Source organism: Oenanthe melanoleuca, chromosome Z (genome assembly GCF_029582105.1).
Source record: "Oenanthe melanoleuca isolate GR-GAL-2019-014 chromosome Z, OMel1.0, whole genome shotgun sequence".
NCBI classification, from domain to species: Eukaryota; Metazoa; Chordata; class Aves; order Passeriformes; family Muscicapidae; genus Oenanthe; species Oenanthe melanoleuca.
The window spans coordinates 51,968,651-51,993,917 of NC_079362.1; the positions used below are offsets into that span (position 1 = coordinate 51,968,651).

At 40.0% G+C, this 25,267-nt stretch overlaps 2 protein-coding genes across 10 annotated transcripts; one reads left to right on the forward strand and one right to left on the reverse strand.

Moving 5' to 3' along the window:
• Window positions 1-4,023: 4,023 nt before the first annotated feature.
• On the reverse strand, window positions 4,024-13,316 carry ANKRA2 (ankyrin repeat family A member 2). Of its 8 annotated transcripts, none has more exons than XM_056513453.1 (9): window positions 13,230-13,316; window positions 12,210-12,598; window positions 10,164-10,322; window positions 8,732-8,797; window positions 7,315-7,412; window positions 7,032-7,157; window positions 6,593-6,659; window positions 6,421-6,501; window positions 4,024-4,796 (listed from the first exon to the last, which is right to left on the reverse strand). In XM_056513453.1, the coding sequence occupies exons 2-9, from the start codon at window positions 12,496-12,498 to the stop codon at window positions 4,741-4,743; spliced, it is 942 nt and encodes a 313-aa protein (XP_056369428.1). In that variant the 5' UTR covers window positions 12,499-12,598; window positions 13,230-13,316; the 3' UTR covers window positions 4,024-4,740. The 8 variants fall into 8 exon arrangements, with proteins under 8 accessions (XP_056369428.1, XP_056369427.1, XP_056369432.1 ...); XM_056513452.1 differs by having other exon boundaries at window positions 13,128-13,275; XM_056513457.1 differs by having other exon boundaries at window positions 12,210-12,592; window positions 13,128-13,259.
• UTP15 (UTP15 small subunit processome component) lies at window positions 13,302-23,579 on the forward strand. Of its 2 annotated transcripts, XM_056513451.1 has the most exons (12): window positions 13,302-13,553; window positions 13,888-13,980; window positions 14,065-14,249; window positions 15,384-15,562; window positions 16,349-16,474; window positions 17,109-17,244; window positions 18,377-18,461; window positions 20,494-20,643; window positions 20,819-20,920; window positions 21,117-21,250; window positions 21,764-21,822; window positions 22,327-23,579. In XM_056513451.1, exons 1-12 carry the CDS (start codon window positions 13,464-13,466, stop codon window positions 22,548-22,550), a joined length of 1,563 nt encoding a protein of 520 aa, XP_056369426.1. In that variant the 5' UTR covers window positions 13,302-13,463; the 3' UTR covers window positions 22,551-23,579. The 2 variants fall into 2 exon arrangements, with proteins under 2 accessions (XP_056369426.1, XP_056369425.1); XM_056513450.1 differs by having other exon boundaries at window positions 13,330-13,553; window positions 13,888-14,249.
• The last annotated feature ends 1,688 nt before the right edge of the window (window positions 23,580-25,267 follow it).

A 25,267-nucleotide genomic window follows, 5' to 3' on the forward strand; every position in this document is an offset into this window, starting at 1 on the left:
AACATGAGGAAAAGGTTCTTTATTGAGAGGGTGGTTGGTCACTGAACAGGTTCCCAGGAAAATGGTCTCCAAGCTTGTCAGCATTCAAGGAGCATCTGGATGATGCTTAGTCATGTGGATTAGTCTGAGGTAGTCACAGAATATCTCAAGTTGGAAGGGACCCATAGGGATCATCCTTCCTGCAAGAAGGGAATTTGACTCGTTGGTCTGTGTGGTCCCTTTCAACTTGAGATATTCTATGATCCAAATACTGCAGTAGTTGAAGAAGGCTGTAGTGCAGGAGGCTGTGGCTTTTCTTCCCGTACAGCTGATACCTGCTTTCAGCCATTGCATGAAGGATATTTAGGAGCTAGGAATTCAGTACTTGCAATTAGACTTTCTTGTACCAAGGAAATGTCAGCCTATGATGCGTTGGCCTAGGTGTTCCAGGACTAGTGGCAGAAGGCAGGTGGAAAGAAGTCAGGTACTGTCAGTGTTCCCACTAAGGCCACAAGTTGCTCATTAAGACTCCCTGTCCCTTGTGGCAGACGAGAGAGAACTGGGGGCACTCCAAGCTGTGTAATCAAGGAGACCCACTTACTCCACGCAGCTTTGTGGGAAGACATGTAGGAGGGACTTTCCCTTTGAACATCCATCCCAGCACTGGAAGTCAGGGTGCCAGAAGACTGTGAACATCAGTTTAACCAATGGACATCTAAATTGCAGAAATCAAGTCTTGTCATTGGATTCATCGTGGTAATACCTTTCTACTCTTATAATTTCTTTTTTGTTCTTTTCCTTATATATTTTCTTAAGTGGTACTTTCATGCTTTTATATTATTACCATAGATAACAATAACCGAAATGGCTACATACATTGTCTCCATTGCAACCAAATTGTTCTTAAACCCTACACATACACACACAAACAAACATATATATATATAAACCCACCAATCATTCAGTATCTTTTCACTCCACCCAAAAGGATCTATCTGCTCATTATTCAAATCCCTATAGACTATGTCCAACACAGTTAATTCTTCAGGTACTGGATACCTTTTCCCATGGCAGTCCTCCTGCTCGAGTGCACTACTAGATCATCCTTGACAGTACCTTTCCTTCATGCTTGACAGGAGTTGCCTCCAGGGTCTGAGTTTCTGTTCTCTTCCCAATCCTCCTGTCAGTGCCTACATCCCAGGACAGAGATCCAGCCAGTTGCCTGGCTTCACTACTGTCTGGTTTCACATCGTGGGCTGCAATATTCCAGCATTGGACCAGGCAGGTCACCAGAAGCTCTCCTGACGGGTAGTTGAAATCTTCTTGTGCATCTCACAACTCACCCAGGGATAGAAATGTGGTAATTATCTCTGGCCCTGCCTCTTCCTCCTCACTCTTTCCTGTGTGAACTGATTTGATCTTGGATTTCTTTTGTACAGGGGTGACTGCTATGTCACCAAAACTGTGGGGGAAAACCAAAACTATCCAACATTTTTAGTGCTAGATTATCAAGTCACTACTTCTGCCCAGGATGTTGTTCTGGCCAGGATGTGCAACAGAAATAATTTCATTCACACATAGCCTGGGCATGCAGAGAAAATAATTTTATGACACATGAATTTCACTAGATTTTTCAGTAACTGTACAGTCAAAACCCATAGAGATTCATTGTTTCAATGTTCATTGGTTCTAAGTTACATAGTTCTTAGTATTTGGTTTCTTACTGGTTACATAAGGTTACATCGGTTGCCTCTGATGGTAATTAGGTCCTCATTATTATGTCTGCTTTCCCAAACTAGGTGTCTCCAGCTGGGCTAGGGATGTTGTTTGGAGTTGATGTTCCGTTAATGGCCCTTGATGGCCGTTGATGCTGTTATGTGCCAGTCTGTTGAGATGTTAAACTCATCAGGCCTCACCTAGTGGTATAATACCCTGAAAACAAATTTCAGGTCCCTTCCCCTGGGGCAAAGGTGAACAAACCTGACTAAAGTTATAAAATTAAAAAAAAAAAAAAAAAAAAAATCTTGGTATATCTTGCAGCACTACCAGCAGAGGTTGTTCCTCTGATTCAGCTGCAGTTTGAGTGCCCACGGTGTCTGTTGGTCTGCTTTCTTCCCTCTCCCCTGAGCTATTTAGGGTCAAGCAGTGATCAGGAAACAGTAACCAGGGTCCAGCCGTTGCATAACTTCGTGCCTCTCTGGAACTGCCACACCATTTTTCCTTCACATATTCTGCCACTTTATCAGGATCCCGTAGTTGTTCAGGAGTGAAAGAAATGTGCTAATGTCTTTACAAAGAATTTGTTGGGTGAAGGGTTTGATTGTTAATGTCTTTGAAATGGGTCTTAGCGTCTCTACTAAATTCAAGGCAGCAGGTTTGTTGCAGAGCCGTAACAGGTTGGCTCCTGAGATAGACAAGGGTCTGCTCAAGCCCGGACTTCTGAACCTTGGGGTAAAATGTCAGGTTCAAGGGGGGCATATGGGTTTGGGAGGGCTGTACCGTCCTAGTACCTCAGTCAATGGGGAAATGAAGAGGGAGTTCAGGATAAAAGGAAATGTGTGGCCGGTAATTTAGGATGGAAGGAGGCTGCGCCCTCTGAAACCCTGAGAGAGAAGTGCCCCAAACAATTCTCTCAGTTTTTTATTCGAATAAAGTTGAAGAACTCCTCTGTCTCTTTTTTGGGCATAAACCTCCAGCGTTGCGGATTTTCCTGACACGGGTGAACTTCCAAATCACTGAAGCACACTAATCCTTCAAAAGCTGGCCCATTTTCTCCCACATTCCATGCCACTCATGACTGTCTACCCTCAGGCAGATGTCTGAATAACCTCCCTAGAAATAGCTAAACATGATGTAGACTGCACTGAGGAGACCTACTAGACTTAGCAGCCAGAACATGCTCTTCTTATACATGCAGAGGGAATTCAAAATTCTCAGAATCTCTTGTAACAGGAGTGGAAAAATAGGGAAATAGTCCTTTCCAGTTCCCCCTTACCAGATTGGACATGACTAATAATGGAATCCCAAAAGGTAGTTACCTGAGGTAAGGGTAGGAGAGCAGCACTGAATACATATCCCAAATGACCCTTTACTGCCCTTGATGTTATCATAGCATAAACTATGCCACACAGTACAGCAACAGAACAATCCTGATCTCTCTCCTTCCTCTGAAAAATAGCATCAGGAGCACATACAGGAATATATAAAGGGTTAGGTACAATATCCATACCAACAGACAAAGTAACACTCTGACCAGTGGTTCCCTACCTAATACAGCAAATGCTTAGATCAAATTTGTTTCCAATCCCCTCTGATTTTATCAGTAACCTCAGTCCTTCCTGCCCCATAGTGGGTGCCAAAGAAGACTGCAGTGGTTTAGGAATTGTCATGGATGAGTAATAGGATGATTTGCTCTCCCAATTAAGGGATGATTATTATGTGTATGTTAAGAGAAGCTTTATTGATGTATGGTTATGTTACTATAGTTTGTTGTTTAGAAGTCCTCTGTTCTCCCCACAGTCCCCTTGCCCCCGGATTGTTGTCACCCGACAGTCTGGGCTGTCTGGGACACGTGGAGGGAGGTGTGTCCCTGTACCCCTTGCACGGTTGTTTGGGAGGAGGGCAGGCTGTTACAGGAGGCGCGGCACGGCAACACCTGGCCCCAGCCAGGGTGCAAGAAAGCGCCTCCGCTAATGGACAGCGAGGAGGAGTCGATCATGGACTCTGGGGGCCGGGGCTGGCTGATGCAACTCCAGGGGTACAAAAGGTGCAGCACCCACTTTGTGGGTGAGCACCTGGTGACTGGTCATGCGTTCCCAGGGCGCTGCCTTTTTCCTTATTCAGCCCCTTGTTGTATTTGTTAAAGTTTAATAAACCTGTAAAATTTTAAAAATAAGTGTCGTTTCTGAATGGTACTGCCCAGTTTAGTGCCTCCCACGGGGACACTTAAAACCACACTGCCACTTACGTGCTTGTTGACTCCCTCTACTTTCCCCTGGTGTGAGATAGGGGATTTTCAGGCAAAAAAAGGTAAAGATCACAGACTGAGATAACAAAAATTTACTGGAAACAGCAATGATATAACAAAACAAACATAAACAGCAATGTACAAAAGAGAGAGTGATTAACATGAACAAATGCTCACCCGCAGAGCTCCACCGACCCCACTGCAACCAGTCCACCCTGAGTGAAGAAACTCCTTCTCCGTGGAAGGGACCTCTTCCTTCTCTTAGCAGTGAGGTGATACAGAATAACCTCTGGGTCTTAGCCCCCTCCTTACTATTTCAAAAATGAACCCTGCTCTGGCTCCAGCCAGGATAAATATTAACTGAGGACCTCAAAGTTCACACAAAGAGCATATATTGGTATTATTAACAACACTGATATCTATCTTCTGTGGTGATATCCCTCAATATCTAAATACATTTCTTCTTGTGAATATGTATCGATGTGATGAAGTAGGACGCTTGGCATAGTGCCACCCAGTGCACTCAGTGTAAACATCAAAAATGGGTTTATTTACAAAGTGTTTCATGCACAAAAATTTATTCTTCTAAAATTATATAATTAGAAAAGGATGACATTGCACAATTGTATTAACAACAGTTAAAGAAGGGGAAGAACACAAAAATACTTAACTAAAGCCAGCAAATAGTTGCACTGAGGTAAAGTTACAAAACAACCAACTCTTGTCACCAATTAGAACTAAAGAGCAGTTCAAATCTCCAAGCCAAGGTGTGGCACCTGCAGAAGAGCCGACCATTATTCCTTGATATTTTGAAGCAGCTTTAGTAAATGAGACTCGATAACCTGCTGAACTAAAGCAGAGAAATAGATGAGGTTAATTAGTATTGATTTTTTTTTGTATTTTTAGGGTTATCCTGTTTTTTTTCTGGCAGATAACTGCTTGTCCTGTGCAATCATTTAATAAAAAACAGACATGTATAAATTCACTCTGTGAATAAAGTCAGCATTCCTTCAGAAAATAAAAGCCTTGTATAATGCAAAAACAATACACACAGGCAAACAATGTTTCTGGAGGTCATCATCAATTCTTTGGTTTGAATAGGCTGATAGCACATAGCAAGCAAATTTTTTGCCTACATACAGAAAGCAGGCAAAAACACATATTAGAAACAACTTCTGTGAAACACTGAGATTAAGCTCTTGAAGCAGTCTTCTATGGACACTTCTGTGTGAAGTTGTGCTGTCTGTTTTCAGCTGGGGTAGAGTTAATTTTCTTCTCAGTGGCTGGCATGGGCTGTGTTTTGCATTTGTGCTGAACACAGGGTTGATAATACAGAGATGTTTTTGTTATTGCTGAGAAGGGCTTGCACAGAGCCAAGGCCTTTTCTGCTTTGGTACAGCCACACTGGTGAGGGGAATGGGGCTGCTTGGGAGGAGACAGAGCCAGGACAGTGACCCAAACTGACCAAGGGGATGTTCCAGACCATGTGGCACCAAGCTCAGTGTATAAAGTGGGGGAAAGAAGCAGGAAAGCTGGGGGGACATTTGTGCGGCTGTCATTTGTCTTCCCAAGTAACCAAGTAAGCTGGGCATGGTGGGGCCCAGCTCTCCTGGAGATGGCTGAACACCTGCCTGCTCATGGGAAGCACTGAATTAATTCCTGTGTTTGTTTTGCTTGTGTGCACAGCCTTTGTTTTCCCTATTAAACTGTCCTTAAAAAGTCCATGAGTTCTCCAGCTTTCACCCTTCTGATTCTCTCCCTGATCTCTCTGGTGGGGGGGTGAGTGAGTAGCTCTGTGGGGCCTGGCTGCTGCCTGGGGTTAAACCATGACACTGGCTCATTCATAAGCAAGGGCTCTCCTTGGAGAAGCTACATGTACAGTGCTGGGATTATTTTTTTATTCCATTCACTTCTGTTTGGCAGACATTTCACAGCTTTCAAAGTGACAGCAGCAATGAGGGAAAAAAACAACAAGGAGTCTCTTCTTTGTTCTGGTTTCCATAACCAAACTAGATGGTATAATTCACTGGTTACTGTCTGCCTCCAAGACAAACAAGAGCTAGAGCTGATCTGACCGAAAAAGGTTTTGTAAACTACGTAACATCATGCCAGTCAAGTAGGGTGAGGGGCTCAGAAGGAGTGCAGGCCTCTTACCACTGTCCAGTGACACACTCCTTTGTATAGGGTGAGGGAGCAGCTCAGCTCCCCTTGTCTAAGTCATGCCCTAATCACCATTATTTGTGTCCAGTGATACAGATCCAGGCCAGTGACATTTTCTTGCTAAGTACCTGACTTTCTGAAACAAGAATGGAAGGTCCTACCCATTTTGGCCTGATGCATTTAGGATTATTAAGACTTGTTGGACAGGTAACATGTTAAGAGCTGCAAAACCTCTACTAGGCTATTACAGCAGCTACACAAGGAGTTGTAAAAATTAAATTTTTTTAAAAAGGGTTTACATTTGCAATACTCACCACTCCGATAGCCCAAGGCTACAGCCAAATCCATGGAATTATAGCCAGCATCTGTTTCGATAGTTGGATCAGCACCATTTTCTGTGTAAAACAGGAATAGAATCTTCTATTTCTAACAATGAGAACTGATCATACATTATTACTGGTAATTTGGTTTAGACAGTTTACTTACCAAGAAGAATTTTTACACATTTCACATGGTTCCCATGTACTGCATATAGCAAGGGTGTGCCTCCATTCTGCAAAAGCAGAGAAATGTCTCAGACACTTGGTGATTAGTCCACAACTGTAATTCCTTAGCACATGAATATGCTTCCACGTGCCAGTAAGAGACTTCCTAGGTTCTGTTCTAGATCTTCACAACTTCCATCATTTTTATCTACTGTTCAAATGCTAAGATCACACTTTTACAAAAAGTCAGCACTAGTCTCATTGTCTTTCTACCAAGAAATCAGAACTAGTAGCATCAACTTCTCCTATCCAATGGAAGTTTTGAAACTCTCAGGTACTTCAGAAGAGGTAGAACAATTTTTAAACTCACGCCAGTGCTATGTCCTGCTTCAATTTTCTGTCCAAAGCACTCTCTGACTAAATTCAAGCTAGAGTCTTACCCAGTCATACTCATTGACATCAACTCCACAGTCGAGCAGCATTTTGACAATATCTGTGTATCCTTTACTGCAGGCCAGGGAGAGGGCACTTTCTCGCCCCTTACCCAGAATTTGTGGATCTGCACCCTGAAATAAAGTACCATTAAAAAAAGAAGCAAATCTGAGGTTTTTGCATAGACCTTAACTTTAAAACTTTTAAGCTTTTAGCAGCATCGGCAAACTTAGGAAGACAAAACAAACTAAAGAGTAAATGAATTCAAAATCAATTGTGATTTTTCCTTACATTCTGGAGGAGAAATTCCACTACTGCTATCTGCCCATGAGCTGCAGCCCACATCAGAGGGGTAAATCCTTCTTCATCCTTATGATTGATTAAATTTTCTGTTCAGAGAAAAATGTATAACTTAGTAATCCTTTTCACAATGCACTGTATCAGCTGGTGAAATGTGTTGATGGTAACATTTATTCACCAGGAACCAGTGTGACCTAAAAGTCATTCTCAACTTCAAAATTCTGTCCCCAGTGGTGGTGGTAAGTATCTCTGTCCAAGAAAGAAACACACATCCAACTGACCAAAACTAAAATTTGATCCTTTAGTTTAATAATTTAAAATTTAAGTCGTTAAGCTCTATTAATCAAACCCTGTTTTTACTCAGAAATATTACAAGTTGTCTGTAATCAGGGCTTCACCTTTGTAATGAAGATAAAGGATGTCTGAAAACTAAAGAAGTATATCCTGTATTATACTGTAGATTGTGGTTTTTTCAGTAGAGGGAGCCACACAATTTTGTAAAGAATGAACTTATACACCAATATAGATAAAGAACTCCATATCCCATAAAGTTCATGTAATCAATAAGGTGGTCTGTGAAAACAATTAAGGTCTACATTGAATGCAGCTGGAAGAAGAAAAAAAGAACTTATTTTTATAATTGGATTTTTTTTGGAATTGGATTTCAGCTGGATTTCTTTTTAATACCTAAGTAATTTTAAAATCCCATGCTTATCATACCACCAAAATAAGCATTTTTAGCTGCTACCAACACTCCAGAATTGATTTGCTTTTCATATACATGGCTCATTACAAAGTATTTGGACTCGGTGGAACATTTCAACAAGGATGTGCTGAAAAGTATGGGTGATTACTAGTAGTGCAGTAAGAATACACAATGTTACTACATTCATGAATATGTCAGGTAGAGTTAAAATTTTGTACATGTATTATGGACACACAAATGCCACACTATTCAGAATATGTAGTACTATTACATTGGAGGTGTGAAACATGGTTTAAATTAGCAACTTGTAGGTCTTTATGCTGATTGACTAAATAGAATTGGAAGGCCACCATTAAAAGAAATATGTTTTAAATGACAAAGACAATTTAAAAATAAAATAAAAATAAACTGCTGAGACAGAACTAACATATTTTTTTCTGAGTTCCATGGGTTACCTATATAGCTAGAGAGCAGGAAGAGGAAGGGATTTAACTACTCTTATTAATGTTAATGCTTTAGTTTAAAATGCACATCATACAGTGAGTGAGTAATAGACTGATACAAAACATCTGCAAAGCTCAAATGTCCTCCAATTTGTACCAGAATTGCGGACTTTATAGGGGACTTTGGGGAAAAGGTGAAACACAACAGCATATAAATGACCCAAAGATAAAAAAGGCACTTAACCTTCTTCTGTCTCACCTTGCTCAATACGTGTGGCCAGATATAACATTTCCCCCTGAGCAGCCAGCTGATGAACTGATAAAGCTGCAAAAAAGGAAGCAAAAGCATGTGTTAAATACATCAATTTTCATTCTTCACTATTTAGAGCTGAGCATAACATATCCATTTGCTTCAGCAGTACACAACTTGGAACTGAGACTGTAGATAATTTCACCTTACACTCTGAACTTAAATCATGATTAAAAACTAAAAATTTTCCAAAGAGTTTCATAGAGTTAGGTAATTTTTAAACCAATGCAGCATTCTTAAAAGCAAGGATGCTTTCCACACTGACTCTTCACAAAGTAACGTTCTCTTCACTGTTGTTTGGTCAGCAACCCAAGATTACTTTAAGATTCATGTATCAATATAAACATATTTTGGTAAACTAAGGGTGTTTAATTTAAAAATCACACTTGAATCACCAGAAGACCTGTTCTGCTACTCAACAAAGAAAGCCTCTAGTATGACTCTCACTCACTACAATGCAGAATAGATCAGACATTACAAAACTACACACAACCTCACATACAGAGGGGAAAACAAAGATTGGGGGATTTTTTTTGTTATGTCAGAGATTATGAAGAAATAATGTCTGATCCAACAAAAAACGGTATGGGTGTATGGTTTTGATAATTGCCACTTGGAGCAGCCCTGAAAGGTGCTCAGGCGGCCATATGTAATAAATTATGCACATGATGTAGTAATAAAATTAGCTAATGATTACATTAACTGTAAATGCTCACTGTCCTTTTCCAAGTCACTACATGAAAGTTTAGTTTGCTCAGAAAGATGGTGTATTTTGTTCAGTGGCTTACACTGAAGCTCCTGATTAATTTTTTCTATGCAAGTAGACTTTTTCTTTTAAAAAACTGACTTGTCATTTATAGACAAAATAATTTACAGACAATGTAAATTACAGCAAATTAATTTACAAAGGAAATGCTCGACAGTTCAGGAAAAAAAACCCCACCAGAAATACTGCTTCTCTGATTTTCAAGACCTGTGATAATCATGACATTTTCAGTATTCTGTATTTACGTTACATCTTAAGTATCCTGCAGCATTTACCAATCATCTAATTTTAAGATGCACAAGTTCTGAAAACATGGGCACAAAGTACATTAACTTACAACTCAGAATCCAAGTCTTGATTTTAAAAGTATAGGTAAGGGTTTTTCTGGTCTTTTTCTTTCTGGAAAGTAAATTAATTAATGAATTAAGTAATGAATTCCACACAGCAGGTGGATGACTATTATGTGGTTGGACCCATGTGAAATTAGACAAGACTATCTCAGTGTTTTCTTCCTTCCTTAAAGTTCATTGCAACACCAAAGAAAAAACAGCATAAATCTGTCAAGCATCCAACACAGAGTTCACAATATTAACAGTAAGGCAGAAGAGTACTTACAGTTTACAAGTAGGGGTGTTGTAGAGACTTCATTTCCCCTGTGTTTGTTAGTTAGTGTAGTTGATTGTTTTATTGGTGAGAAATGCTTAGTAGTTGATGGAGTATAGACATGTCTTACTTGGATACCAGGGGAAGGAGAAGTGTGGCTGTTGCATTCAGCTACATTGAACAAAAAATAGAGAGGATTTTAGTACTAATAAGAGCAAAAAAGCAAGCCATAGATTCTAAGTCAAAATGTAAAGCACCACTCTCACAAGACCTTTAAAATCCATGTTAAGAAAGCTTTGTGACATGTGCTCTTCCCACTGTGTGGGAAAGAAAAGGGTTAGCATCTAAATGAGATAAGCCTTTGTTTGGGTTTTCAACATGCCTGGCATGGATTTATCACTTAAGAAGCCTCAACTTGTCATCTTCTTACGGCAAGTTATCTTCAAGGCAGTAACATGATGCAGCTCTGGTCAGACATGCACTCAGATACCTGCTCAGCCTTTGCCTGCTCCCTAACCAGTCCAATGCACGAGTGGAGACAACCTTCCTTAAGCTCCTTCACCAGGGATCTTCCCACTCTTGGATAAAATCTTAACAGCATTATGAATGCCTGATGAATACTTATCCAGCAGGAAGACAGGTTCCACAATAACTTACATAAAATGCTACAGCAGGTCACTGCAGAGAATTCTGGAAGTCATTTACTGCTGGTGTGTTCCTTCATACTAACTCTTCCTGCTTTCTCTTAAAAGATAATAGCATTTTATTACAGAATATATTTATGTATTGTATTGGCTTCTAATTCTCAAAAGTAGCTTTTGGTTTTGAGATTAACTACTGAAAAGACATACTGAAGGATTAAACTCCATATTGGCTTAATTGATTTGACACCAGCGTGCACCAGTAATTAATGACTAGAAGCTAATTAACACACGCACTAAATTATCTCCACAGAGAACTCTGTGATGATAAATGCAAGCACAAATACAGGGGGAGAACTAATTAAAAGAAGTAGAGTCTAACAGAAAACAAAATTATGTTTTGTTTGCCAATCAAACAGCTACAAATGACTGTATTGAATTAATAGTCATACCACAGATTTTGACCTGTGGTCCCTGGATTTGCAGGACTACTTATAAGGGATCTACAAAAGTTACCTCAGAAAAACAACCCTATTGCTGGTGAGTGTAAATCTGCCACTCAGACCTGCTGCTCAGCCAACCAACTCCAGTCAGTGAAACTATCAAAATTCAAAGTAAGCCTGTGTTCGCATTACACAACAATACAGGAAATAGGTCACATGAACTTCATGGATACACCACTAACAGTCTGAAATATGACAGCAAGTGCAGAAACCACAATGGTTAAGGGGAAGTAGATGGAACTCCTAATTTTGCTCTGTATCAATAGCATGGATCAATTCTGATGAAGCTGCCCAGCAATGGCTGGATTAGCTGCAGGGAACTAGACCTGGAGCAGCATTTGCTTTCAGGTAGTGTGAAGCTACAGTGGCAAGCCCATTGATAGAACTTGAGGCTTTGTACACCACAGTGACAAAACACACGTGGCCTACATTATCTTTCATTACCCTCATGAAAAGATACAACAAGCTGCTGAAAGCTATTGAAGCTGATCACATAGTGCTTTCAGCAGTGTTTTCTAAGGAAGCATACTGCTGTAGGACATGCCATACAGAAACAGCTTGTTTTCCTAATTAGCAGCAGCTCTTACTAACTTAAGAGAGTTTTTGTGCCACTAATTTTTCAGTGAATATAAATAATTTAAAAGTAATATAATTAAATAAATATAAATATAAATAATTTGCATATAATATAAATATATATATTATATATATGATTTATATATAAATATAAAATAATTTTGGAGAAAATTTTTATATTAATAATCCATTAAGCATATAATAAAAACATTAGAGGAACACATCTTAGAAAAGTGATTAATACACATGTAATGCAGAAGCTTTTTTTTTTTCAGAAAACGTAGTAACTTAACAGGATGACACAGTTCACAGATAATATTTTGTACCATAAATTCAACCTTTAAATAAGACAGATGCAACTTCTAGGTCAGAGTTGACTTGATCTTGAATATTTTTACTGTCCTCCTCATTCAAAGACTTCACGAATCGTGAGCAGACGTTCATATCAAATCTATTGGGCAGAATGAATTTCATCCCCATGGTGACATTCTGAGCTGGGCCTTCCTCTGTGCTGCTGTCAAGCTGATGCTCCACTTTAATGTCTGGCATGGGTGGAAGGCCGTAGCTCGTGGTACATTCTTCCACAATTAACTGGGCCCCGACATCCAAGTTTGTTGAAGATGCCATGATCTCAGTCCTGTACCAGTTTCATGCAAAATGATGCTTCATTGTTTCCAGCCAGGAGCAATTCTGGCCAGCCAAGCCAAATTTTCTAGACAACCTACAACTGAACAGATGTAACAGGTTAAGAACATTCTGGTAAAACAACGCATAAAAACACATAAAACTTTATTCAAGCTTATAGCATTTAGTTTTGTCAGTCAAAACATTGGTGAAATATCAATCTTGTTGCTATCACAAATTAGTCACCAAAACCTCAATTTATGTTCCAGCACTTGATGTTTAAACCAAATTACATTATTAAGCCAGCAGGAGTTTCATTCATATAAAATGATGCGTCAAAATACTTGCAACAAGAAATTCCACACAACAACTAGCCAGGTTTATACCAAGCCAGGAACAAACTATAAGAAGATGATTTTATCGTCCAGAAACATTAGACTTGAGGGAAAACTTCAAGCGACTTCAAACTCCTTTACGTCTTTCTCAACCTGAATAAAATTAATTACTTCTACCACATACGTAGGGGAAAAAAAACAAACAATGCCTTTTAAACCGATAAAGGTAACCCCAGAATACCCGCGGCTTGCTCACAGTACCGCGGGAAGCCCCGGGCGGGGCCGCGCTTCGCGCACCTGCCGGCACGGCTGGAGCCGCCCCCTCCTCCTGGGGACGGTCCGTGAGGGCAGGCCCGAGGGCGGGACGCTCGCACCGCGCGGCCCCGGGCCCGGCCTCACCTCGCCTCGCCGCCGCCGCCGCCTCTCGCCGGAAGTGCGGCTCTCCGCCGCGCCGATTGGCCGCCGCGAGGCGCGCTCTGATGACGCGCTGCCGCTGCGCCCGCCGTCTCTCCTCGCGGCAGGCGCGGTTCCGCCATCGCCGCGCCGCAGCGTGTCCCGTGTGCCTGGGCCCATCCGCGCTTCCCGAGACTCTCCGCTGAGCCCCGCCGGGCCCGGCCCCGCGCCCCCTGCGCCATGGCCGCGTACAAGCCAGTGGTGGTCCAGGCATGCCCCAAGCTCGGGGAGAAGATCACGCAGGACACGCTCTACTGGCGGGGATACAAGGTAGGAAGCGGCCCAACAGTCGCAGTTATGACTCTGACCCAGAATGCTTTTTTTTACTACTTTCATGCAATTAAAATGTTTTTTAAGCACGCATGAGCTAGTTTTTAATCTCAAAACACGTAATTAATAGGTCAGTTGTAATGTGTAAATTGGAAAAAAATTACAAGAGCAGGAGTAGCCTGTCAGAAGTGAAACTCACTATCATTTATCTAAAAACCCTTTTGATTCTAATTAAGTTTTGATTCTTTTTAGGAAAAATAGTTTTTGCTTTACTGTTTTCATACTGGTTGGTGTGCTTATGTGTGTTTAATGATCTTTATCACAATTGTTTTAGACGCCTGTTCAGATGAAGGAATTCGGTGCCATAACTAAAATTGACTTCTCCCCAATCCCGCCCTATAACTACGCTGTCACAGCATCCTCGAGGGTAAGTGGCTTTTCTGAGGCTTTGACGCTGTTGCTCTTCAGCTGGTCTCGCAGAGGAAGATGCAACGCCCTCTTGTTTTGCCAGGTCCAGATCTACGGCCGTTACTCGCAGGAGCCCATCAAGACGTTCTCGCGGTTCCGGGACGCGGCGTACGGTGCCACCTTCAGGGACGACGGGCGCCTGCTGGTTGCCGGCAGCGAGGGCGGCCGCATCTGCCTCTTCGACGTCAACGGCAAATCGCCGCTGAGGCAGTTCGAGGGTCACACCAAGTAAGGCAGAATTGGTTTGTTTCCTTTGCCTGCCTAAGCTTTGCTGTATATGTGTGTCACGAATTCGTCGTGGGCTGGATGGTTTGGCCTTAAAGATCGTCGTGTTCCAACCCCCCTGCCACAGAGCAGGGATACCTGCTACTAGACCAGAGCTCCTTCCAGCCTAGCCTTGGACACTACCACGGGCATCCCTGTCTTCTCTGGGCAACCTGTTCAAGTGCCTCAGCAGTATACAGTATTTATGTTAAATTATAGTCATATGTCTGCTTCACACGCTGCTGAAAATCTGAGTAATAATGGCTTATGTTGCTTTGGACTGTCTCTTGTAGATCTTGGTGGAAAGCAGATTTTAAAGTTAAATTTAAAATAGGAGTGAGTTTTAAAAAAATTCTAAGTATGAATCCAGTGTGTAGAAGAGTAAATACATTTTCTGTTTCATGTAAGTGTCTCTTAATACGTTGTGTAGATAAAGTCGTGTGAGTACATTGCATTGATAAGCATATTTTATTTGATGCTGCTAGGAGAAGAGTTCTAAAAAGAATTTAAACAAAACCAATGAAGAAATATGCCAGGAAAAGCAGGAATTCCTTACGAAAAAGCTCCACAAACAAAACCAAAAAGTTGCATAATGGTAACATGAAGTGAGGTGGGGAAGAAGTTAGGAGTTCTGATGTATCAGTGTGGAGAGGAAAATGATTATGGTTCAACAGACTTCTGTGCTGTGAAAGGTCAATGTGTTTTTTATCTACATAGAGCAGCAAGAGTCTCCCTTTCAGTGGAAAGTACCCAGACTGATCTTGAGAGTGTTTCTGTTTGAGGTCTGTTTGCAAATTGGGTGTTACATTTTAATGTCTGGGTTAACTGCATACCTGAACACTTGCATTTGCATACCTGTGTGTTCTGTTGGGTGTTTAAACGGTGATCATAAAGACTTCAGTAGTGATTTAAAGGACAAGAAGACTGTTCAAAGCATCCAGACTTGGTATTTGCTGTTATATAGTGAGACTTTGTAAGTTCTGATATTAAACACTGCATTTCTATGTTAGAGTACTTCAATAAACGCTTCATACAGACTAACTCTTCTTGAAACATGAATATATTTTAACTTTGGGTATTGTGAACTTTGTTTTCTAGACCAGTTCATCTAGTGGGCTTCCTGTCCGATAAGTACCGAATATTTTCTGGTAGTGATGATTATTCATCAAATTTGTGGGATATTCCAAGTGCCACAAATATCACGTCTTACAGTGAACATACTGATTATGTGAGGTGCGGCTGTGCAAGTAAATTGAATGCAGATGTCTTCATAACAGGTCTGGTGTTATTTTTTATTTGTACTTCTTTTGGATTGAAGAAAAATGCTGAAAGATAATTTTTGATATGGTAGGGCCATGTTTATTGTATCTTAGTCACGAAGGATCAGTCTGCCTGTGCAATGCCTGCTTTGTTGTTTCCTTTTTTTGCCTTTTAAGCTTGATACTGATGTTTATGGGGAAACTGAAGGAACTGAGTTTTAACATCGTTTTGGTTTAGCCTATTATGGTTAAGAGAACTTTTGAAAGGGAATACTGTGAATGTGTCCTTTGCTTGGGAGTGACTGAAAAGTACCAAATTTCTGAAGGGGGACACTAGTACCTACAGCCTGTAACTGGCAGACTCCATATGTGAGGTCATATGGTGTTACTTGTAACCAGTTGCTTTTGGTTTTCCTAGCAGTAGCTTTGTATCAGCGTGTGGAAAACTGTGAAAAAAACCCCTAGTATTCCTTTTCTCAAGAGGCATGAGAGTCTAGGTTTTATCAGGCTGCTTAATATTTATTGTTATAAATACACTTGATTAATGGAAGTGAAATGAGAACAAATTAATTTTATAGACTGACATGTAGCTAGGGCTAGAATTAGAAAATTATGTTGCCCCAAGGCTTTAAACTAACCAAGGTAAATCACAAGGTGTTTTTACATGTATAGTTTAAAATGGTTTAAATATAGTTTAAAATAGTTTAAAACTATCGCTATTAGCAAGAAACTCCTTTAGATGATGGCTGTTTTAGTTTCTAAAAAAGTTGAAATTATTAAACTGATTTATGCTGGTGTTTGCAGGTTCTTATGATCACACTGTGAAACTGTTTGATGCACGAATAAAGAGTAGTGTCATGACAATAGAACACGGCCATCCTGTGGAGAGTGTGCTTCTGTTTCCATCTGGTGGACTTTTAGTATCTGCAGGTAATTCTATAAAATCAGATAATTATATTTTCTGTGGTCCTCATTTGAGAAATATTTCAGTTACATATTTTTTGTGTGGTGTTTTAGTTTGATAAGGAAGTGGTAAGTGATGTAACAGCTGGATTTCTCAAATATCTTCTGTAGGAATGTGTAGGATCCTAGAATCTTCTGTAGGAATCTGTTTATCTGGCAGATGCAAGTAGAAGTCTTCCTGTTTTGTCTTTGTTTTGATATTCTTGTAGTTGCCATTTCCCCTCTCCCACCCGCCAAGTTATTATTAATAACAAAAGTAGCATACTTAGGTTTTGAAAATATGGGACTGTGTTTTTCTCTTCATGTTGACAAAGCCTTTTTGGTCTCTTGTTGCCATTGCATCAGAAATCCTGTAACCATATAGGTTTTACACTCTTGTTTTTTTTTTTTTAATAATGAATATGGTTGGAGAATGGTTGAATCATTCAGAATGGTCTAAAAAAGAGCAGTGCCAGGAGATAGAATGGAAAAGGATGTTGAGTAGGCGCAGAAAACTGTTAGGAGGTAAAGGTACCTGTGGAGATACTGCATTACTCTGTGAAAACTTCTTCAGAGGAGCATAAATGTGTGCATTTATGTTTTGTGTGCTTCCTCTTCACAGGAGGTCGATATGTCAAGATTTGGGATGTACTAAAAGGTGGACAGTTACTAGTTTCACTTAAAAATCACCATAAAACTGTAACTTGTTTGTGCCTGAACAGCTCTGGACAAAGGTTATTGTCAGGATCCCTGGACAGGTTGGTATATTTTGTGGCTTCCTTATGTTTGCGTTTTAGGACTTTTATTCTTTGAAAGGTTATATTTCACATCACTGTTAACCTGTGCATGGTTTTTGGGCTTTATCTGAGGAATGTTTTTTTGGCCAGGGTACCTACTGCAAAACTGTACCTGATTTTGCAGGGGCCTTGGTCTAAATGAGCTTTAAAAAGTTCCTTCCAAACAGTAGTATGTTTATATGATACACCTTAACCTTTTTCTCTCAATAATCTGAATTTCAGTAAGGGTTGTGTGTGCTGTTGGGGAATGCCCATGGGGAACTTCTGGATAAGTGTTCAGTTTTTTAAATCTCTAAATTGATTTTTCCAGTCTTTGTAAATTAACTCTTCTTAACTTTATAACAGTTTAAATAGCTGAAAGTATATTAGTATTCACTTTTTAAAAGTCTGAGTTTTGTGTTTCTCTGCCGTTGCTTCTTGTACCCAAAAGTGCTTGTGAACATGACCTCTTTGCTTTTTTGTTTGGTTTCAGTTGATGAGTACTGGTAGTTGGTGTCTTGTCTCTGAGACATTAGAAATATGAAGTGATCTGAAACGACAGTGGGTCTGTTTTCTTCCTCCCACCTGTATTTCCTGGGCTACCTTGGGCTTTATGATGACAAAACACTAAATTTTATGTTTTTAATATAATATTTTGTTTTCCAATTTGTTAAATAGTTCATACTTCCAACTAAATCCTTAAGGGGCAGCTGCATACAAGAGTATCTATGTATTTACTCCCAGAAATTGCTAGTAGATCTTGTATTAAAATTTAAGAACAAATTTGAAGAGATGCTGTCTTAGGATTTTCCTAATATTCATTTCTGAATTAAAATAGTCACTACACCTGCCTTCAATTTTTTTTTTCTATTCTTACCCCATTTTCACCTCTTTTGGGGTAAGAACAATCCTGACTTGGTTTGTAGATACCTTTTAATAGAGCATTACTGTTGCAGGAGTACTACCTAAGAAGCTCAATGGTAGTCTAAGAATGCATTATATTAATGCTCAGTTTCCTTAAATGATCTGCTGAAGATGAGAGTGATGAAGTTCCTGTAAAGTGACCACAGTAAAGCTTTACTAAAAGTGTTTTTGTCTTTACTCTTCTGTGTAGGCATGTGAAGATTTACAGTACTACATCCTACAAAGTAGTCCACAGCTTCAACTATGCAACATCCATCCTCAGTCTTGCATTGTCGGTAAGGGCATTAGAAATCTTCCTAGACAATTCCTGATACCTTTTAGTTGACTACAGTAAATAATTGTTGCTTTTACAACTATTGGGTATTCCAGAAGAATGCTGTACATGCAAAGGAGGGTGCCTGAATATGTTTCTCCTGAGCAACAAACACTAAGAGGTTTTAAACATAACAGATTCAAATACCTGACTGGACTAGACGAGTCTAGCCTATAAAAGATATCACAAGTACCTTACCTGACTAGATCAGTACAAAATCTTGTGTTTGTGAATGGCGGTGTGCATCATGGGGAACGTATTCACTTTAGAAGGGACGTCCTTTGACTCTCAGAAGATTGTACTCACCTTTCGTTTTCAGGAATGCTGTGAGTCCTTTTGCATGGCAGCAATAAAAAACAAGTAGTTTTTTTGTTGAGAAATTTAGAATAGGGTGTAAACTTGCTTTAAAATTGGTGGTGTCAGGTTGGTCTGAGGAAGAAAGAAGGGTGTGAGCATAAACAAATTTGTCTGTCAGGGCATGAAGCAGACAGCAGAGACTCTTAATTCTCAGAAGCACTTGATTTCCAGTAGATAAGTGACCTGCTGGCCAGAAGTTTGGAGGCTAGCACCAGTTTTTGAACAATACAGTTGTCATCTAGTACCCCTTTATGTAGCCTCTGAAGGACATGTGAATGGGCCGGTGAGAGATCTTTGCTATCTTTGCCACTTTACTTTTGTCCTGCTCTGCTGGGATGTACAGGAAAGTGTGTGTAGGGAGTGTTTTCATTTCCTACCGCATTACATTACCTAGAGAGCTGAATTAAAATAAACTTGGATTTTTTTTTCTTTTAAAGTGAAGAGTACAGAATCCATTGCTTTTTAAGACCCTATGGCATCTGCAAAATATGCAATACTTATAGTTTAGCATCTCTAGAGTGTATATAATACATCTTCTGAAACATAATCTTGTTTTCAGTTGATTAAATCATTTGAATTGTAAATGGTCACATGAGAACTTTGTAATGCCTTCTCTGAGTCAAACCAAAGGTGGGTCGAATTTCAGATGCTGCTTCCAGCCACAGCCAGCCATAAGTAAATGTGTATAGAAAACTGAACTCAGGGCAAGTGTGTTGATATCCTCCCAGATTTCATTTTCAGATAGGAAATGAACTCATCAAAGTGTAGTTTCAGTGTAACTCAGTGAATTATTTCTATTACATAAGCTTGTTCAGTCTCTCCTTGAGCTTGATTAAAATTGAAACCTTACCTAGATTCCTTGACAAGGAATTCCACATTTCTAATACTTTTGTGAAGAATTGCTTCCTATTGTTCCACTTGAATCTTTGTAAGCTTCAATCGATGCCCTTAAATGAGCCATTCACCAGCTGATCTCCATCTATATCTGTCATAACTCAGCAGGCTTTTATCAGATCATAGAATCATAGAATGGCTTGGGTTGGAAGGGATATTAAAGTCCTTTGGCTTCAGCCCCCCTGCCCTGGGCAGGGACACTACTAGACCAGGTTGCTCAAAGCCCCATCCAGTCTGGCCTTGAACACTTCAAGGGATGGGGCATCCACAGTTCTCCTGGGTGAAATTTATACCCACTTCATTATATAAGTGAAATTACATACACCAGTGACTGGTGTTTTGAACAACTTCAGTTGTTTCTCGTAATCCTGCTGTTCCATGATAGCTTTGCTTTCTCGTTTCTGTTCTTGCCTGCTGTATGGTACCTAATAGCCAAAGGTAGTTGTATGCCGTTGGAAGAAGCAAAACCTTATAGTTACAGGAGGGTGTTAATGCATAATTGAGCTTAATTCATTAATCAGTCTGTAATGTTGCTTATGACCATAACCTTGAAGCTGTCATTGCTTTGAACAAGGTATTCAATCATGGAAGAGGTGCCTTCCACCTTAAGTCATCTGTGATACTGTGGTTTGAACCTTCTGACGAAGCATAAAAATATAAAAATGTGTATGATAGAGCACATACATGCATTATAGAATACAAATAAAACACTGGGTCCTAACTCTGTGGTTTCTTTGTGCTAGCCTGAAGATGAAACCATAGTTGTAGGCATGACCAATGGGGTGCTAAATGTTAAACACAGAAAACCAGAAGAAAAGGGTGAAAACTCTCAAAAGAAGAGACAACCAGCATACAGAACCTATGTGAAAGGAAGAAGTTACATGCCAAAACAGGTATGATGTGGTAAGAAAATACATGCTGAAACATTTCTGAAAAATTGGTTTCTTGGAATGTGCTAAATTGGAGAAAGGGAAGGGAGGGAATGTATAAAATTGTTCATGGTAATATATCGAATCCATTAGGTGTGTGTGTATTTGTCTTACTCTGAACTCTTCTGTTAAATTCTAGGAAGATTTCTGTGTCAGTAAACCTGCAAAACGTGTTTTGAGAAAATATGATAAGCTGCTGAGAAGCTTTCAGTCTTCCAAGGCTCTTGATGCAGTAATGGAGGTGAGGCATTGGTTTTTTCTTACCAGAATTTTGTGTTGTCACCTGATGTTAATTTTGCCTATGTGTCGTGCTAATTTATTTTGTTGTATAACTAGAAAGAATATAAGTTGGGTTCCGTTTTGGTTTTGCTGATACCAGCCCTGTGTTGTGTGTAAAGATGTTGCTTTGGTACTGAACTCCTCTTATGTATGTCCAGCCACCCATCATGCTTCATACTCCTGAAGTCACGGTTGCAGTCATGCAGGAGCTACATCGCAGAGGAACACTGAGGAGTGCACTTGCAGGCCGAGATGAGAAACAAGTTAATCTCCTGCTTACTTTCGTGGCAAGGTATTATTTTAACACTTTGATACTTCTATTTCCTAATAACTTGCCACAGAGTTTCAACAGATCAGGGGTGGAACACTGGTACTCCTGAAATCTCACATGCCTTTTTCATTTTGATACCAAGGTTTTGGGGTAGGTTTGAAACAGGTTTACTTGTTAGCACAGTACAGTTTGTTGATAGTATGAGATATTCTACTTCTTTGCCAGACACTCTATCCTTAGTCTGTTATTTTCTGTCTCCTTGATGAAAACTGTGTGTTTATGTACTTGAGGCTTTTTGACACTCCTCCAACCTCCAGTGCCTTCCTGAAAAGAGGAGGGTAAATACATATGTGTTTTTAGATATGTGTTCTAAGACAAGTATATGGGTTTTTTGACTTGCATCTCTGACTGCTGTTCTGTCTTGTCACTTCATCAAGAAAAATTTGTGTGTATGCCTGTGTGAGAAAGCTTCTTGGTGGTGGTGGAGTGCAGTTGACAAAACCAGTAAAATTGGAATGTTTTCTAATTTTGCAGGCGTGTGATTGATCCTAGATTTACTCCTGTGCTGGTGATTGTTGCCGATATGATCACTGGTAAGACAACACAAAAAAGATTGTCAAAGCCATATAACTAGCTTGCAAATAAGATTGAAAGTGCTACATTTTTAAGAAACCAAATCTTTATGGCTTTATTTGTTTGGACTTCATATGAAGAGAATGATCCAAAAAAAGAGGTATTTCCAGATAACTTTGACCATAGTTAGGATTCGATTTGCACAGGCTGCAGGAAGTGCCTTGTGGTGCCTCTAAGTACCTTGAATACTTTGTTTCTGTGTTTACTTAGTACAAATATTTTCTTCTTATTCAATGAGGTAAAAATAATATTTAAGGTCGTTAAAACTTCTGTTTCTGTTAGTTTGACATGCTGCTGCTGTAAGTACATACAACCACTGCTTTCAGAACAGACAACATAAAAGTTGTCTTATTTTTCAGAATGTTGGGCTTGTGCTAGAACCCTTAAATGTATCTCTAACTAGCTAATGTAATTTTTGCCTTTGTATACGTTTGTAGATTCTTAACTGGTATTTTTCTTTACAGACATTTATCAGCCTGTGGTTGGGCAATCAGAGATAGTTGATAAACAGTTCTTGAAACTCCAGCAAGCTATTGGAAAAGAAATTGACTATCAAGAAGAACTGCTAGAAGTTTTGGGAATGATGGATACACTGTTTGCTACTTTTACTAAGAAAAGAGATACAAGTCTAGAAGAGAACAAAAACAATGGTATTACAGAGATCATTCAAACAAATAGAATGTACTGACACCCATCACAACCAATTGACACAATTGTGAACTTGAAAGACATGACCTGTTTTCCTGGTAACTTCTTATAATAGTGACTTTCAAAATAAGCTTCTATGTTGAAATTCTGTCTTTTAAATTGTGTTGCTGAATAGGCTTGGTTACTGAAGACAGAGAAAGAGGACATTTTCAAGATTGTCCATGCAGTTTTTTTCAAACAAGTTAGTTTTACAGTTCTGTTTCAGAGTTACATAACTTCTTAAGGATTTACATGGCCTGATTTTTAATAGGGGCAGGGCTTTTGGGGTGGCTTCTTTAAGAAGCTGCCAGAAGCTTGCTTCACGTTTGGCAGAATCAGTCTCTGGTGGCTCCAAAAGTGGATGTGCCGCTGGCCAGGGCTGGTCCAGCAAGAAATGGGGATAACAAAGTTACTATGCAGTTGTAATTGTGGCCAGAGAAGAGCAGAATGAGAACATGTGAGAAGGACAACCCTGTGGACACCGAGGTCAGTGAAGAAGGAGGAGCAGGAGATGTTCCAGATGTTCCAGATGCTCAGGTTCCCGTGGAGATCCGTGGGGAATGCAGAGATCCATCTGCAGCCCAGGGAGGAGCCCACGCTGGAGCAGGTGGATGCCTGGGAGGAGGCTGTAATCCCATGGGAGATTTCTGGAGAGAAGGGCCCTGCTCCCAGGCTGGAGCAGCCTGTCCTTGGAGGACTGCACCCCGTGGAAGAGTGACCCATGCTGCAGCAGTCTGGGGAGGACTGTGTGCCTGTGGGATGGACTCACTGGAGAAGTTCATGGATCCCGTGGGAGGGGACCCCACAGTGCAGCAGGGGAAGGACTCCTCTCCCTGAGCAGTGGGAGAAGCCACGGGTCAGGAACTGACCATAACCCCCACTCCCTGTCTCCTTGTGCCATGGGAGAGGAGGTGGAACTGGGAAGGAGGAAGGGTGGGGGTTGGAAGGTGCTTTTAAGGGTTTATTTACTTCTCATTGTCCTGCTGGAATTTTATTTAGTAATAAATGTAATTAATATCTTTAAGTTGAACCTGTTTTGCCCGTCATGGTATCTGATGATCTCAACACATGAATCCTTCATTATATTTCCTCTCCCCTGTCCAGCTGCAGAGATGAGTGAGTGAGGGGCTTTGGTAGCTGCCTGGTGTCTGGCTAGCACCACCTCACTATGGGTGTGTGTACAGTACTGTCAGTAGTGAACAACTCTTGGTTTTTATTTACCAGAAAGTAACTGATGTTTCTATAATTTTAATGTGTCACTGTCCTTATTTAAGACTCATATCTAATGTCACATCCTTGGAAATACAAAGAGAACAACACACACATTTGATAACACTTGACTACATTGTTTTTTCTCTCCCTGATTCATTATTTAAGATTTCCATTAATTCAAAGTGCACAGCAGAATGACTCAAGAAGTGCATGCTTATGTATATTGAAAAAGTTTTAAATTAATGTAATGAGTAAAGTGCACACCACTGAGAAAATATTCAAGTTGAATGTCAAAAGTCAATTTTTGTGTAATTCTGGCACTTTCAATGCACAGTAGACGGATTTTAAGTCTGTTGTTTGAATGCTAGGGTAATGGTTTGTTTTAACTTCAAGCAGGGCTGCATCAGTATGAGTACATTGCAAAGAGGTGTGCCAAAGGCTGTTGAGTACATGTAGTATGACACTAGAGTAGAACTTTGTTCTTAACCTGTTCTGTGGCTTGAAATTTCCCCCAGGCCTGGAATTGGAGATGTAACAGGAGCTTCTTGCAGAATTAATTTGCTCATATGTGACATTGAAAGGCAAATACCAGTGGTAGAAAAAGCTAGATCAGTTTTGCAAATTCTACCTAAAATTGTAAAAGTTGCAGCTGAAAAGCATGGAGTACTGTCTGGTTTGCCCTTAAATTACTGTGTGAACAATCTATGCTCCTGACTACTGGGATTTACTGGTTTTGAATACTTAGAATAATAACAGGTAATAATGAGGAACATGTTCATGCAAACGTCAAACTTCTAGTTTCATTGCTGCTTACTTAACTCTTTATTTTTAATTTTATGTTAATAGAACTGAATTTTCTTTTGTCTTTTAGGAAATCATTGTACTTCCTTTAATTGTGTGACTTAATCAGGCAATATCACTTAGATTGCACACAGAATTAATTTTTGGGAGTGGGGATGGTGGGAAGGCTCATCTTGGAGCCTCCTTATTCTGTGAACCAGTATTTGCTTGGAGTTGAAGGAGCCTATTTCTCTTGGCAGCATAGTTTTCTATGGCTTGAAAACCACTACTCTTGACTTAAAACATACTCTTAGTTCTTACTGACAGTATTCATGTCTAAAGTAAGTATCTATTTTAGTGCTTTGAAGTTTTATATGTGGCTAGCAGAAGCATAGGAAAACATTAGATTAAAATGGTGATTAGTTGGATCTAAACTTCCCTTTCCTGTGTTCAGGCACATGAATTGCATGAGAGAAATGGAGAGACGAGCTGGTTGGTAATTTTGCTGCTTTCATTAAGGCTTCAACAGAACATTTCCTCAACGAAGACAATATCTTCCCTGGACTAATACTGCCAATGAGTGAAACTTTTATTACTAGATCACGTATATATTCTGATTTCTTGAGGGTATTTCAACAGATAGGCTTGAAGACCATGCTTCTAGAGTTTACTAAGTTGTATTCTTAGAGTTCAAGGCTGAGTAACTATGTGAAAACTTTCCATGTT